The sequence below is a fragment of the Octopus sinensis genome, linkage group LG16 (genome assembly GCF_006345805.1).
Source record: "Octopus sinensis linkage group LG16, ASM634580v1, whole genome shotgun sequence".
NCBI classification, from domain to species: Eukaryota; Metazoa; Mollusca; class Cephalopoda; order Octopoda; family Octopodidae; genus Octopus; species Octopus sinensis.
In genome coordinates this window covers 16,628,049-16,643,385 of record NC_043012.1, presented here as the reverse complement: position 1 = coordinate 16,643,385, position 15,337 = coordinate 16,628,049, and the positions used below count along the sequence as shown (strand labels likewise).

The 15,337-nt window shown below is 39.2% G+C and overlaps 1 protein-coding gene and 1 long non-coding RNA gene across 3 annotated transcripts in view; both read left to right on the top strand.

Annotated features, from left to right (window-relative positions):
* Positions 1-15,337, top strand: part of LOC118766523 — a 30,238-nt gene that overhangs the window by 13,237 nt on the left and 1,664 nt on the right. The window lies entirely within an intron of this gene.
* On the top strand, positions 87-9,588 carry LOC115220504 (NADH dehydrogenase [ubiquinone] 1 alpha subcomplex subunit 12). Of its 2 annotated transcripts, none has more exons than XM_029790640.2 (4): positions 87-243; positions 4,998-5,080; positions 6,427-6,499; positions 9,315-9,588. In XM_029790640.2, the coding sequence occupies exons 1-4, from the start codon at positions 155-157 to the stop codon at positions 9,478-9,480; spliced, it is 411 nt and encodes a 136-aa protein (XP_029646500.1). In that variant the 5' UTR covers positions 87-154; the 3' UTR covers positions 9,481-9,588. The 2 variants fall into 2 exon arrangements, with proteins under 2 accessions (XP_029646500.1, XP_036365821.1); XM_036509928.1 differs by lacking the exon at positions 87-243 and adding an exon at positions 4,440-4,479 and having other exon boundaries at positions 4,919-5,080.

Sequence of the window (15,337 nt, the reverse complement as noted above, 5' to 3'; positions counted from 1 at the left end):
TTTTCTAATATTATACAACACAAACACACACACACACACACACACATATATATATATAAAATCGTACATAGATTTCAAGGTGAATATTTTTGTTTGTTTCTCTCTCTTAAGCTAGAATTATTCACTGCTGAACTGAAACTGTGGATAATCGAAGATGGCCAAGTATTTGGAGAAGTTTTCCACCGCTCTGCGTATTATCAGGGAAAACGGCGGTTTAAAGGAGTCCTATATGGTTCTTTATCGGTGAGAAACAAATGGAAACAAAAACGTTTCATTATTTGTTAGAATTTATCGAGAGAATCCTCAAATATTTTGTTATATCATCGTGAAATGCATGTAAAAAAGTCCCCCAGCCCTTGTATTTAATTTGACATTGTGTTTATATAAACATTGCGATGCTGTTACTTAAACGTGTCTTTTATATTGCAAGACCCTTTTAAAGTTTACCACTTGTCTCATTACTATCCGAAGCATGTCCCCAGTTATTGTTTTATGTAAAGGAATATATATATATAAACCTGTAGTCTTTTGTGGTGGTTTGTTTTCGTTTAACCTTCAGCTTAAAATAGCAAGCAATAAATAATATTCCAAGTGTTCCCGCTGTCCACCAACACCTTCACAACATTCATGGAATTGTCTTTCCATTCCAAAACACCGACATTACACCTCTTTTTGTTTTATAAATCCTTACTTTTCTGGAGGATGGAGCGAAGTGTGTGATTAATTCAAGAACTACGAATAAACGGTGTCTTACGTGGTCGATCCACTTGTTAGAAATAACAGCCAAATCTCCCACCGTCTTAAAAAAATGACACAATACATAGCAAATCCCCAGGTGCCTCTCGCATGGGATGGTCATGACTGGAATACTCTGCTCAAAGGTCTACTTGGTCTGAGTTGATCTGGAGCTAAACGACAACAATAGCCTAAAATAAAATTTATTGTGTCCCCAGTTTCGGTTTTTGAAGGTTAACAAAACTCATCAGAAACGATTTCTTCATTTACACATAGTTGCTTTTTAGTCGACGGTAAATTTAAGCAACTTCTCTGTTGTATATTTTGACAGGACATTGCAGCAGTGAAGGTCAAAGATCTCTTTCTTTGTAGAATGCCGTCGTCTGCTTCAATGAAAATAATGTCGAATTAAATCTAATGTCATTGTTGTTCTTTGCCTCTGTCAGACTGAAGATTCTTTCTTAAATGTTTTATTCAGGACAAAGAGTTCAGAATGTGAAATAAATTCGTTTCTTTTGAGGGAGAGACGTTTAACATTTTGGGACTGGATCCTTCGCGGAAGAAAAGAGACAGGATCCAGCCCCGAAAAGTTATACCTCTCACATCAAACTAATTTATTCCAGTAAACAGTAACATCTGAGGAAACGGGTACTGGACTGTATTGGCAGTTAAGTGATATAAAACAGTTTAAAAATGGAATAATTTGGTTTGCCATGTGCAAGAGGGAAAAATTTGTAACAGTATTCGTCAATGAGTGAGGTTTTCTGATGGTACTAAATACTGTAAAAATCTACATATAATACTAATCTCGGTTTTGGAACTAAATTGTCTTTAAAAAACCATAGTTCCATGCTGTAAAATTAGATGATCTACAATAATTTAATGTATTAGTTTTTTTTTTTCATATTCCATTTTATATAAAATATTAATATATAATAAGAAAATAATCATAAAAAATTTTAAAAAAACACGTAAAATGCACCAATCTGACCGTGGCCATTGCCAGCCTCGCCTGGTACCAGAGCGGGTGGCACGTAAAAAGCACCCACTACACACACGGAGTGGTTGGCGTTAGGAAGGGCATCCAGCTGTAGAAACATTGCCAGATAAGACTGGAGCCTGGTGCAGCCTCCTGGCTTCCCAGATCCCCGGTCGAACCGTCCAACCCGTGCTAGCACGGAAAACGGACGTTAAATGATGATGATGATGACTATTACATTATTGTGTTTTTCTGAATAAAAGCGATTGAGGTAAAACTCGGGACTAAAAACAAATCAATCAATCTACACACCCCGAATTTAAATCTTGATTTAGGTGGAAAAAATAGCATTATCATACATGGAGTTTTACACCATAGTTGTGGTCCTTGTCGTGATTAAATACTATGTTCCATTTGGTTTGACAGGATCTGATGGGCCCTAGATTTACATTCTGCTCCAGTGTCTGCTTTGGTTTGGTGTCTATAACTGGATACACTTACTAATGCCAGTCTCTTTTCAGTATGTACTGGATGCTTTTTTGTGTGTCTGTGTGTCACCAGCTATAGTGAAGTTGCCATGCTACTTCGCATCATATTATATACAATTCTATAAACCTCTTGTACTTACAGTTAGCATAAGATCTGGTCATCAAATCTAAGTAGAGACTTCAAACTTGAAATATTCAAAGCCACAGTCGAACCAATTCTACTATATGGCTCAGAAACCTGGACGTTATCAAAGAAGCTTGAGAGGCGGTTGGATGGAACCTACACTCGCCTCCTTATGAGAGCTCAAAATCTCTTGTGGAAGCGCCATCCAACCAAAATGCAAATATATGGGAAATTACCACCTGTGTCATCTCTTGTGAATGGTAGGAGAGTCCAGTTTGCTGGACATTGTTGTAGAGCTGAAAAAGAAGTAATTTCTACTCTTCTCCTCTGGAAGCCATCTACTCGCAATACTAGAGGGCGCACACTCTCCTACCCTGATGTAATCTCCAGGGATACAGGCATCCAGCAACAGGACCTCCGTAATGCTATGATGGACCGTGAAGTCTGGCGTAACATAGTAAATTCCATTGTCTCGACCACGGTCGAACAATGAATGATGATGATGACAGTTAGCTGGTGCAGGCTGTCACGAAACTTGTTGGTTAATGAACTTTCTTACATTACATTATGACAGTTAATTAATAGCTGCATTTTGCTTTCTTTTAATTAGATTCAAATTAAAAACCCTGTAGGCCAGGGTACCTTTAGTCATTAGAATCTACGCCTGTATATTGCTGGTACTTATTTTATGGAACCTTACAGGAATGAAGGGCAAAATTCATACCAGTCTTACAAATGTGCTTAAATACTAGAATGCATCTATTCCATCATTCTACTTAAACATCTAACCTACTCGTTTGAGTTTTAATGTCACTATGTCTCCTAAGGCGGTGAGCTGGCAGAATTGTTAGCAGCTTAGCAACATTTCATCCTTCTTTACATTCTGAGTTCAAATTCCGCCGGGGTTGAATGAGCCTTTCATCCTTTCAGGGTCAATAAAATAAAGTACTGGTTGAGAGCTGGGGTCAGTGTAATCAACCTAGTCCCTTCTCTGAAACTGCTTGTCTTTTGACAAAATTTGAAACCAATATTACTTATATTTTCTGGGATGGAGAATACTATTTCATTGGGGTTTTTTTTTCCTTTTAAAATAAGTTGATGCTGGAATCTTGGAAATTTATTATACACCTGAAAAGATGACAGTTGCATTTTTCATAGAGTTAAAACTCATCATCATCATCATCACGTTAAATGATGATGATGATGATGATGAGTTTTAACTCTGGAGGAAAGAGTTGTCTATGCTTAACATGTGTAAGATGTAGTCTGTATGTGATCAACAGGATTTGTATGTTGCAAAGCCTCCAACAAAACATTTTGGTAAATATGTGGAAGTACTGAGGCCTTGCTTTTGTGTTTATCTCGTTTTCAAATCAAAATTAGGATGTGAGATTGGAGCATCCTCGACACTGATAGATGGAAACTGAAAGAAGCCTGTGATGTATGTGTGTGTGTTTGTCCCCCATCATTGCTTGACACTTTATGTTGGTTTATGCCCCCCCCCCCATAACTTAGCTGAGATGGATAGAATAAGTACCAGGCTTTAAAAATTAAGTACTGAGATCAATTTGTTCACCTGATCCCCATCAACATAGCGACCCTGCATGGCTACTGTCCAATGACTGAAAACTGATAAAAGGTATTTAAAAGAGGTGTAGTGTGAAGAAATGTCAGAAATTCATTGTGATCATTGTTTAATCTTGGGCCAGCTCCAATTGAGCAGATTTATGATCAGAGGCATTCCAGCCATGACCATTCTGTCTTTTTGCATTTCAAGAACTACATTGTCCAGTGTGTCCTTTCCATTTTTTGCAGATGGTAGATTTAACTCGTTGCTATTTCAGGCATTGGGAATGACCATGTAGAGGCATTCACACTACATTGTCCACTGTGGTTATTTGTTTAGTAATCCAGATCAATTATGGCTGATTTATACATCCATTAATATACACTCTTCTGGCCTGTGACTCTATTGTACAATGTGATATGACATAATGTTGAATGACATTCAGGTCATGTTACACCACATTTCATTAAAAAATGGTCTAAGGGTCTGGAGACTACTATAGGAAATATGCAAAGTAGGTTCAATCCTGTGTGATTGCTGTTATTTCTTTGCTTTTATTTAATGATAAGCCATGCATCGCTTAGTTTAAGATTACATCATCATCATCATGGTTTAACATCCGCTTTCCATGCTAGCGTGGGTTGGACAGTTCAGCTGGGGTCTGGGAAGCCCGAAGGCTGCACCAGGCCAGTCAGATCTGGCAGTGTTTCTACAGCTGGATGCCCTTCCTAACGCCAACCACTCCGTGAGTGTAGTGGGTGCTTTTTATGTGCCACCGACACAGGTGCCAGACGAGGCTGACGAACGGCCACGCTCGGATGGTGTTTTTTTTATGTGCCACGGACACAGGTGCCAGACAAGGCTGGCGAACGGCTACGCTTGGATGGTATTTTTTACGTGCCACCGGCATGGAGGCCAGGCAAGGCTGGCACGGCCACGATCGTATGGTGTTTGTTACGTGCCACCAGCACGGAGGCCAGTCGATGCGGTACTGGCTACGGCCACGTTCGGATGGTTTTCTTATGTTACACTCTGTAACAAACAAACAAAAAAAAGTACAGTCTGCATTTTATTGTTAATCTTATTTTCTTTTTCTAATCCTAGAACTGATGATTTGAAAACTGGTACCTTAATTGGAGAAGATGAATTTGGTAATAAATATTTTCAAAACAAGAAGTATTTCTTTGGTAAGTTTAACTAAAAGATTTTTTCCAGTTTTTATTATAACTTTCAGTGTCTGAGAAAACAATCTCAAAGACACTCTCAAGAAAACAATATGATCTCAAAGACACTCTTGAACTTGTCTTACATAATTCATACAATATAATAATAATAAAAAAATGTCTAGTGTTTTTATTGTTGTTTAACCCCAAGTTAGTCCTGATTGAACCAGACCTCTGATCAGAGGTATGTCACCTTTGACTAATCCAGCTTTTTTTCTGTATATCTAGTACTTATATATATAGGCTTCTTTCAGTTTCCATCTGCCTAATCCACTTACAAGGCCTTAGTTGACTTCAGCCTACAGTAGAAGACACATGCCTGAGGTTCCATGCTGTGGGACTGAACCTGAAACCATGTGATTGGGGAGCAAACTTCTTACCACACAGCCACATCTGTGCCTGTTGTACACATATTCGTTTCAAATTTTGGCACAAAGCCAGCAATTTTGGGTGGGGTGGGGGTGGGGTCAGTTGATTACTACATATACTCAGTTATAAATCGCACTTTTTTCACCTAAAGTTGCGGGTGTGGATTATAAGTGCATCTTATAAAAAAATAGGTAGAAGCCATGTCTGAAGTTCCAACACTTGGAATGACCGAAAAATCCCGAATTGCTAATTCCAAAGCCAAGAAATACACGGAAGAGGATTTTTTATATATTTCTTTATTTCTATTATTTGGTGAAAGTGATGATGAATTCTTCTGATTTTTGTCACAATGCTTCATACGCTTCCTTACAATTTAAAATAGTTTACTGTATATTTTTTTTCCAATCGTAGCACATATGACTGCATGCTTTTGTGTGTCAGTTGCTGCAGAAGTGTCCTAATAAAGAAAGTCATCAATCAAAAAGTAAAGAGAAAGTATCGAACCGATTGAAGCTCAATACGATAAACAAGTCAACTAGCATTATCAAGGATAAGATTTTACATTATAAACAGCGGTTTCTAAAATGCATGGACTTAATGGGGTAACTGTTGTAAGTCATCTGCAGCTTACTGAAAGCTCAGTTACCGAACAACAACTATGTCGGCGTGATTCCTAATCAAACTTTGCACTAAAACATCAAAAAAGTCACTGCGATTTGTAGTCAGTTCACTGATAAAATTCCCGATTTGAACCTTGTAAGTTGGATGCGTCTTATAGGCGAGGGCGTTTTGTAGTTGAGTATATACGGTACGTTAACCCCAGTGCTCAACAGGTACATATATGATGAAAAGAACTGACTCTTACAAGCTTGTTATCATAGTAGTAGAACATGGCTCTTGATCTTCCTACTTTTGAAACTAATTTCCTTCCATTTTGACAGGACGAAGTCGCTGGGTAATTTATAACAAGAAATTCAATGTTGATTATGATGGGAGCATGATACCAGCTGCTTGGTATGTATATATAGATATATACTTCTTTTATCTTTTACTTGTTTCAATCATTGAATTGCAGACATACTAGTCTTGAAGGATTTTAGTTAAGCAAATTGACCCCCAAGTACTTTTTTCTTTGTTTGTTTTTAAAATCTGGTACTTTTATCATTTGGTACTCTGCCAAACCACTAAGTCAAGTGGTGTGTAAACAAACAGTGGTTGTGGACAAATACACATACACACACATATATGCATATGTACGTGTGTGTATGAGTGTGTGTGTATATATATATATATATATATATATATATCATCAGCATCATTGTTTAATGTCCGTTTTCCATGCTGGCATGGGTTGGATGGCTTGACTGAGGTCTGGAAAGCCAGCAGCTGCACCAGGCTCCAATCTGATCTGGCAATGTTTCTACAGCTGGATGCCCTTCCTAATGCCAACCACTCCAACAGTGTAGTGGGTACTTTTTACATGCCACTGGCACAGGAGCCAGTCAGGCAGGCCTGGCATCAATTATGTTCGGATATATATTTATTTATTTATTTGTGTGTGTGGGTATATATGCATAAATTGTTTGAAGCAGATAGTCAGGATTTTGGATAATTATTTATGTAGCACTTTCATCTCTTTGAGAAATTCATCATGAATGTCCTACTGGCACTGAATATGGTGTCTGCCAGGATTAAAGAACCTTTTCCCTCCCTCCCTCCAGCTGTCTGGAAGTAAGGAAAAAGTTCTTTAGTCCTCACAGACAACATATATAGTACCATTAGAGCAATAAAATGCACCCAGTCCATGCTGTAATGGGGTCGACTATTTTTAGGGCCTCAAGGTTCAAACTGACATACAAAATAAAGAGATTTTGGTAGTCTTCTCTGTTCTAGATTGTGTAGAAGTATTACTGGTTATGATATACGGAGTGAATATTATGAACAACACAAGTTGACATAAATTGTGCCCTCTGTGTGTTTCACCATTGTGGCTGTTTAGAAACTCTGCAGTGGTTGTAAGTTGACGACTACCTGTATGTAATAAAGAAAGGCAGGTATGCGCAATACAAAACCAAAAAGGAAAAATTCATTTGTCGCTAATTGTGACTGACAAGGCAAGGTAGCAACCCGGCATCCTTAGTCACAATTCATGACAATTGTTTGCATATATATATATATCATCATCATCATGGTTTAACGTCCGTTTTCCATGCTAGCATGGGTTGGACAGTTCGACCGGTGTCTGGGGAAACCAGGAGTCTGCACCAGGATCTAGTCTGATCTGGCAGTGTTTCTACAGCTGGATTCCCTTCCTAACGCCAACCACTCTGAGAGTGTAGTGGGTGCTTTTTATGTGCCACCGGCACAGGTGCCAGGGGAGGCTGGCAGCAGCCATGATCGGTTGGTGCTTTTTACGTGCCACATATATATATATTCTGATTGAATCTTCCACATGTTAACATGTACCTTCTTGCGACAATGCAAACTTTTGTTTAATCAAGATATCCTTTGCCTGAAGAGCAACCTGCAGTGTACACCTAGCTTTGATATTTACCACTTCCAAGGTTCCATTTACTATGAAACTTATGTAGCCTGGATCTTATCTACTCCATTCTTTAACTCTTGTATTCTTATTTGCACACCCAACAACCCTGATCACCTACCGTGAAATATAAAAAGAACTTTTTTTCAGTATAGGAATAAATTCACAACCTTCCATCTCAATAAACCAATATTGTCCCAGAAAGTTGTTTTTTGTATTTATTATGGATTGTTTGAAGCTAACTTTCTTCCTACACCTTGATCCTTGAACCTTATATTTGTCTACATCTATATGTATGTATATATGTGTAGACTCTTTCTGACATCATTTAATAATTGTAAATGAGTGTCTGTCATACAAGCAGTGTTGTTTGATTCCAATCTTCCATGAAAACAAGTGAGAGTTGGTGACAGGAAAGGCATCTGGACCTGTGCAAACATGGAAAAATGGGTGCTAAGGGATGGATGATAAGAATGTTGTAGATATGTTGAAGAGCATAGGCTCGAAACCTAAAAGACTTTCTCACTTCCCGAGCATTAAACTAATACATCTGTTTATGTATATGTACATACTTGCATCTATGCATATATATATATATGCATATGTGGGCACAGGACCATGAAATGTGTACAACAAAAAATACGAAGTACGAGTACATGGAACATGAACTATTCTTTCGAACAACAAAAGACACAGATGGAAAACAAATCAAACAACATAAAGAACGACCCTTCATCAGTTGTTGGCTGTTTTTCTAGTTTTGTATTTCGAACATTTAACAACAATATACGCTTTCCATAAAACAGTTGTTCTTGCAAAGCAAATTAAATAAAATTTGGGATTTTGTAGAGGGTCAAAATTGGTAACACAAACAGGACTGTGAAAACAAACAGGAAGGGCTGCTAAGCCTAAACGAGGTTTTGGTGGCGAATGCGTAAATCAAGCTTGGACAGGAGACAAACAAGAACACATCTTCCTTGTTCCAGCTACAACGGAGAGAAAGAAAGAAACAGAAGTTAGAAGAAAGATGGCCGATGGTCACGTGAGCAAGGGAGGAAGAGTGACAGAGTAATAGGAAAGAATAGTGGGAGAAGAGGAGGTAAAAGAATAAGAGAAAAATGAAAGAGTAAAAAGAATTAAAAAAAGAATTATTAAGATAAAACTTATATACATATTTGTATATATAAACTTATATACATATTTGTATTTGTAAACCCTTCGTTCACTCACATCTTTCTTCCATTTGTCTTGATTGCTGTCTTAACTTGTGATTACTTTGTCTTGCAGGCATCGTTGGTTACACTACATAGGGGATGAACCGCCCACCGTATCCCCTCCCGTCTCAAAGCCTTGGATGTCACCACACTTAGAAAACCCTTCAGGAACATGTAAAGAATACGTTCCATATTCAACAACAAGGCCAAAAATAGAGAGCTGGCAACCTCCAAAATAATTTCTGCCTTTTTTATAGTTTCTTTGTTTTGTTTAGACCTTATGAACTAATAATAAACAGGGTGCATGTTGCCAATTCCATCATGTGAACCCTGAGTTTTGAAGCGTATTGTTGTCAGAGTTATCATTCATTTTTTTCATTGGTTTTTTTTTTTTTTTTTTTTTTTTTTTGTTTCTGTACCTAAATATAATACATAGTGTCCATAAATTACCTTCACAATGTGACTGAATAAATTGTGGAAGTTGTAAAGATAATTTATAAACACCCTCTTCAAATAATAAAGGATATACAACAGGCATGGTTGTGTGCCTAAGAAGTTTGTTTCCTAATGCAGTTTTCAGTTCAATCCCATTGTGCAGCACCTTGGGTAAGTATCTTCTACCATAGCACCAGTCCAGCTTGAAGCCTTGCAAATGATTTTGGTAGCTGGAAATCACCACTTTTGGCTTCTCTTTTGCTTACCTATTAATTAGTCAGCCTTGTGTGCCTATTACAAGCTGTCTCAGTTCATTCTTCCATCACACTCTAGCCTCTCAATGTCTGGCATAGAACCATTTATTAGAGTAGAATTTAGTTTGTTAAGCTTCTTTACACTGGAACGTTGGGAATCTAGATGAGACGAATTGAAGTTGTTTTGAGAATTTGTAGGTTTTCCGAGGAACAGACAGGCTAAATGGAAGTGTTTTCTAGGATCTACGCATGGATAAAATAGATTAGCCAATGCTTTTAAATTATCACCCTTGATTGACCGACAAAATATGCAGCATCTAACGAGCATTTAGATTACAGCTAATTGACAGAAAACTGTATATTTCACCCAAGGATAGCTGCATAAAGAGGTGTTGAGCTCTAATTGTGGAGGGTACCTGTGGAAAGAGTAGACCCAGGAAGACATGGGATGAAGTGGTGAGAAAGGATCTTCTGATGCTGGGCCTCACTGAGGAAATGACAAGGGACTAGAAGTGGTAATTGGCTATACTTGATAAGCATGTTAAGCTAAGTAAATTTGTTGTCTTTTGCACATACAGGTTTGTCTTTCAGGTGCGAATACCACTTAAAAAATCACCTGTGTTAACGCACCTGTGCCAGTGGCACATAAAAAAGTTGGAGTCTGGACAGCTCTATGTCAAACCGTCCAACCCATACCAGCTTAGAAAGAGGTCGTTAAATGATGAAAGTCGTTTTTCTTTGTGTGAAATAGCATCAACAAATATTTGTTTACAACAACAATATTCACACAGAAATTAAGTACCAGTTGCATACTGGAGTCGATTTAATTGACTGGCCCCCTCCCCCAAAATTTCGGGCCTTGTCCCTAGAGTAGAAAAGAATATTTTTTTGTCTGTCTTTACATTCTGAGTTCAAATTCCACCAAGGTTGACTTTGCCTTTTGGGGTTGATAAATTAAGTACCAGTTGCATTCTGGGGTCAATTTAATCAACTGGGCCTCTTCCCCAAAATTTCAGGCCTTGTGCCTAGAGTAGAAAAGAATATTTTTCCTTTATCTTTACGTTCTGAGTTCAAATTTCACCGAGGTTGACTTTGCCTTTCATCCTTTCGGAGTTGATAAATTCAATACCAGTTGCATACTGGGGTCAATCTAATCAACTGGCCCCCTCCCCAAAAATTTTGGGCCTTGTGCCTAGAGTAGAAAAGAATATTTTTCATTTATCTTTACGTTCTGAGTTCAAATTTCACCGAGGTTGACTTTGCCTTTCATCCTTTCGGAGTTGATAAATTCAATACCAGTTGCATACTGGGGTCAATCTAATCAACTGGCCCCCTCCCCAAAAATTTTGGGCCTTGTGCCTAGAGTAGAAAAGAATATTTTTCATTTATCTTTATGCTCTGAGTTCAAATTTCACCGAGGTTGACTTTGCCTTTCATCCTTTCGGAGTTGATAAATTCAGTACCAGTTGCATACCGGGGTCAATTTAATCAACTGGCTCTCTCCCCCAAAATTTTGGGCCTTGTGCCTAGAGTAGAAAAGAATATCCACACAGACTGAATAGTGACAAAAACCAAATCACTCTTACACAATACTTTTTTCGGTTTGTGTGTGTACAAGTGCATCACAAGGTCCAGTCCTTGTTACTTTGAGGTGGCTTGAATGCCTCAACAGCCATGAGAGCAGAGCCAGTAGGGCCTTAGATGTTGGATAGGTCAAAAGATAACAGCCACACTAATATGGTACCACCGCTTCCCAGAAGTAAAAATGGGTTTGCATGGGGCCAGCCCTACCTAGAAAAGTAAAAAGCAAAGTTACAGGAGCATCAACGATGATTCAAAACCAGCAAAACGAGGGTCTTCCCTCAGGGAAACATATGACATGGTACAACAAAATCCAAAAGGGAGCTAGACGAGAAACCACAAAATGGTTTTTGTGCAACCATTTTTTTTTTTTATTTTGAGTAAAAATCTGTGACTAATCTAAACATTTATATGTTTTAGAAAATGTCTATTTGGAATTGCCAGAAGAAAGATAAGAATATATCTCTTATACCAGCTATTTTTTTTCTAATGAGAATAGATAAAGTGACGTGAGCGGAGCCTCATGCATACAGGAGTAACTTTTTAAATGAAAATAGATATTGAAATAAATGATTTTTGCTTTCATTGTTTATTTAACCCTTTAGCATTCAGATTACTTTATCAAATGTGAAGCTTATTTATTCACAGTGTTTTGAATTAATTATGAGATTATCTAATAGCTTTGAGATTTTGATGATGTGATTGTTTTTAGAATGAAATTATAGGGTAAGTGTGAGAAATTCCGGTCTGTTTTAACATAAAATAGAATATTTGGGCTGGTTATGACCATTTTAAATGCTAAAGGGTTCAATCATCACCTGGTTATGCTAGTTTGGATATGCTTGACTTAGTCATAGTTCTTAAAATCCCACAGAGCAAACAGGATGTCAACAAAGCAACACCCCCACGTTCAGACTGGTCTAGTTGATGGAAGTTTATATTTGAGGCCAATCTGTATGTTGGGTGTCCATTGGAATGTATTTCTAGAGAGTTCTTGTTTAACTCTCCAGCAAAGTCTTGCAAAATGTAGACAGCTTTCTCTTGAATGACATCTCTAACTGCAAGAACACTGCCATGCACGCTTTGTTTGGCTGGATGCATTTTCTTTTATGAGATAATTCACATGGACAAAACTAAACTTTGGATATTTTAATAAGATTTTCCCCAAGCGAGATGAAATCTTTTGGTGGACCAGATTCAGTCTACAGGTAAGAAACCTCTGCTCTAGCTTTGGTGGTTGTAGTCGCTACAATGACTCAAATGTGGTTTTTAGTAAAGTCTCACAGTGAAGCGTCTTGTACTATAGTCCCAGATAATCATAGCCTTGTGAGTGGATTTGGTAAACAGAAAAAAAAAAAACTTTTCGTAATGTGCATGTATTTGTGATAATTTGTACAAAAGTTGAATACAATGCTGTTGTATTCAGTTCTGTCAAACAATTGCCAGGTCACTTTGTGCCTTTGAAGCTGAATGGAATCAAGGGTTAGCATCAGGAAAGGCATCAGGTGTGTGTATGTATGACTATTTCCTTATCTTGACATCACTTGCTAGTTGTAAATGAGTGTCATCGTCATGGAAACAATGTCCTTCTTTTCTAATCTTCCATGGAAACATGTCTGATCATGAGGTTGGGAAATATTTATTTCCTTATTGCCCACAGGGGGACAAACAAGGACAGACAAAAGGATTAAGTTGATTACATTGACTCCAGTGCATAACTGGTACTTATTTAATTGATTCCAAAAGAATGAAAGGCAAAGACAACCGTGGCGGAATTTGAACTCAGAATGTAACGGCAGATGAAATGCTGCTAAGCATTTCACCCGGTGTGCTAACGATTCTGCCAGCTTGCCCATGGGGTTGGGAAATATTGCCCTACTTAGAAACAGGTGTGGGTTGGCAAGAGGAAGGGCATCTAGCTGGATATAATCTGCCTCAACAATTTCTATGGCAACCATGGAAGCATGAAAAAGTGGACTTTAAAACAGGCAAACTCTATCATGATACAAATCTTTCCGTCTCAGCAGGTGAATCTTGGATTAAATTATTTGTGAAACAAATGTAATTCAAGAAATAAAAAATAGCATTTAAGTTTATGCCTTGAAATATTTCTCAACATAAGCGCAGGAGTGGCTGTGTGGTAAGAAGCTTGCTTCACGTGGTTCTAGGTTCAGTCCCATGGAGTGGCACCTTGGGCAAGTGTCTTCTACTATAGCCTCGGGCCTTGTGAGTGGATCTGGTAGATGGAAACTGAAAGAAGCCCATCATCATCATCATCATCATCATCATTTAGCGTCCGTTTTCCATGCTAGCATGGGTTGGACGGTTCTACTGGGGTCTGTGAAGCCAGAAGGCTTCATCAGGCCCAGTCAAATCTGGCAGTGTTTCTACGGCTGGATGCCCTTCCTAACGCCAACCACTCCGTGAGTGTAGTGGGTGCTTTTTACGTGCCACCCGCACTGGTGCCAGACAGAGCTGGCAAACGGCCACGAATGGATGGTGCTTTTTATGTGCCACCGGCACGAGGGCCAGGCGAGGCTGGCAACGGACACGAAACGGGGCGGTGCTGGCAACGGTCGCGAAACGGAAAGTTCTCTTACATGCCACCGGCACTGGTAACACATGTGCAATTTCCATTGATCGATTTCGATTCTGATCCTCACTTGCCTCAATGGGTCTTCACAAGCAGAGTTTCGACATGCCACCGGCACTGGTAGCACATCCGCAATTTCCATTGATCGATTTCGATTCTGATCCTCACTTGCCTCAACACGTCTTCACAAGTAGAGTTTTGTGTCCCAAGAAGGGAAGGTATGCATACGTAGGCTGGCTCCATCCCATGTAGAAGGCCACGGGTTGTGGACTCACTTGTCCTGCCGGGTCTTCTCGCGCACAGCACACTTCCAGAGGTCTCGGTCTCTAGTCATTTCCTCAGTGAGACCTAAAGTTCGAAGGTCGTGCTTCACCACCTCGTCCCAGGTTTTCCTGGGTCTGCCTCTTCCACAGGTTCCCTCAACCGCTAGGGTGTGGCACTTTTTCACACAACTATCTTCATCCATTCTCGCCACATGACCATACCAGCGCAAACGTCTCTCTTGCACACCACAACTGATGCTTCTTAGGTCCAGCTTTTCTCTCAAGGTACTTACACTCTGCCGAGTGTGAGTACCGGCATTACACATCCATCGGAGCATACTGGCTTCATTTCTAGCGAGCTTACGCATATCCTCAGCAGTCACGGCCCATGTTTCACTGCCATGTAGCATGGCTGTTCGTACACACACATCATACAGTCTGCCTTTCACTCTGTGCGAGAGGCCTTTTGTCACCAGCAGAGGTAAGAGCTCTCTGAACTTTGCCCAAGCTATTCTTACTCTAGCAGTTACACTTTCAGCACACCCGCCCCCGCTGCTGACTTGGTCACCTAGGTAACGGAAACTATCAACTATTTCTAGTTTTTCTCCCTGGAAAGTGACGGAAGTTGGTCTCAGAGCATTTTCAGTGTTTATTGTTCTTGAGCATCTGCCACATACAAAAACCATCTTCCTAGTTAGCCTTCCTTTGACATTGCTGCATCTCTTATGTGTCCATAGCTTACACTTGGTGCATCTTATAGAGTTTCTACCTACACCTTTTCTACAGATCGAGCAGGGCCATCTACCTGAAGGTGTTTGTGATTTGTCTACCTTCCTACTGATTACGACTTTGGTTTTAGCTAGATTGACTCTGAGGCCCTTCGATTCTAATCCTTGTTTCCACACCTGAAACTTCTCCTCCAGTTCTGATAGCGACTCAGCAATTAGAGCAAGGTCATCAGCATAGAGGA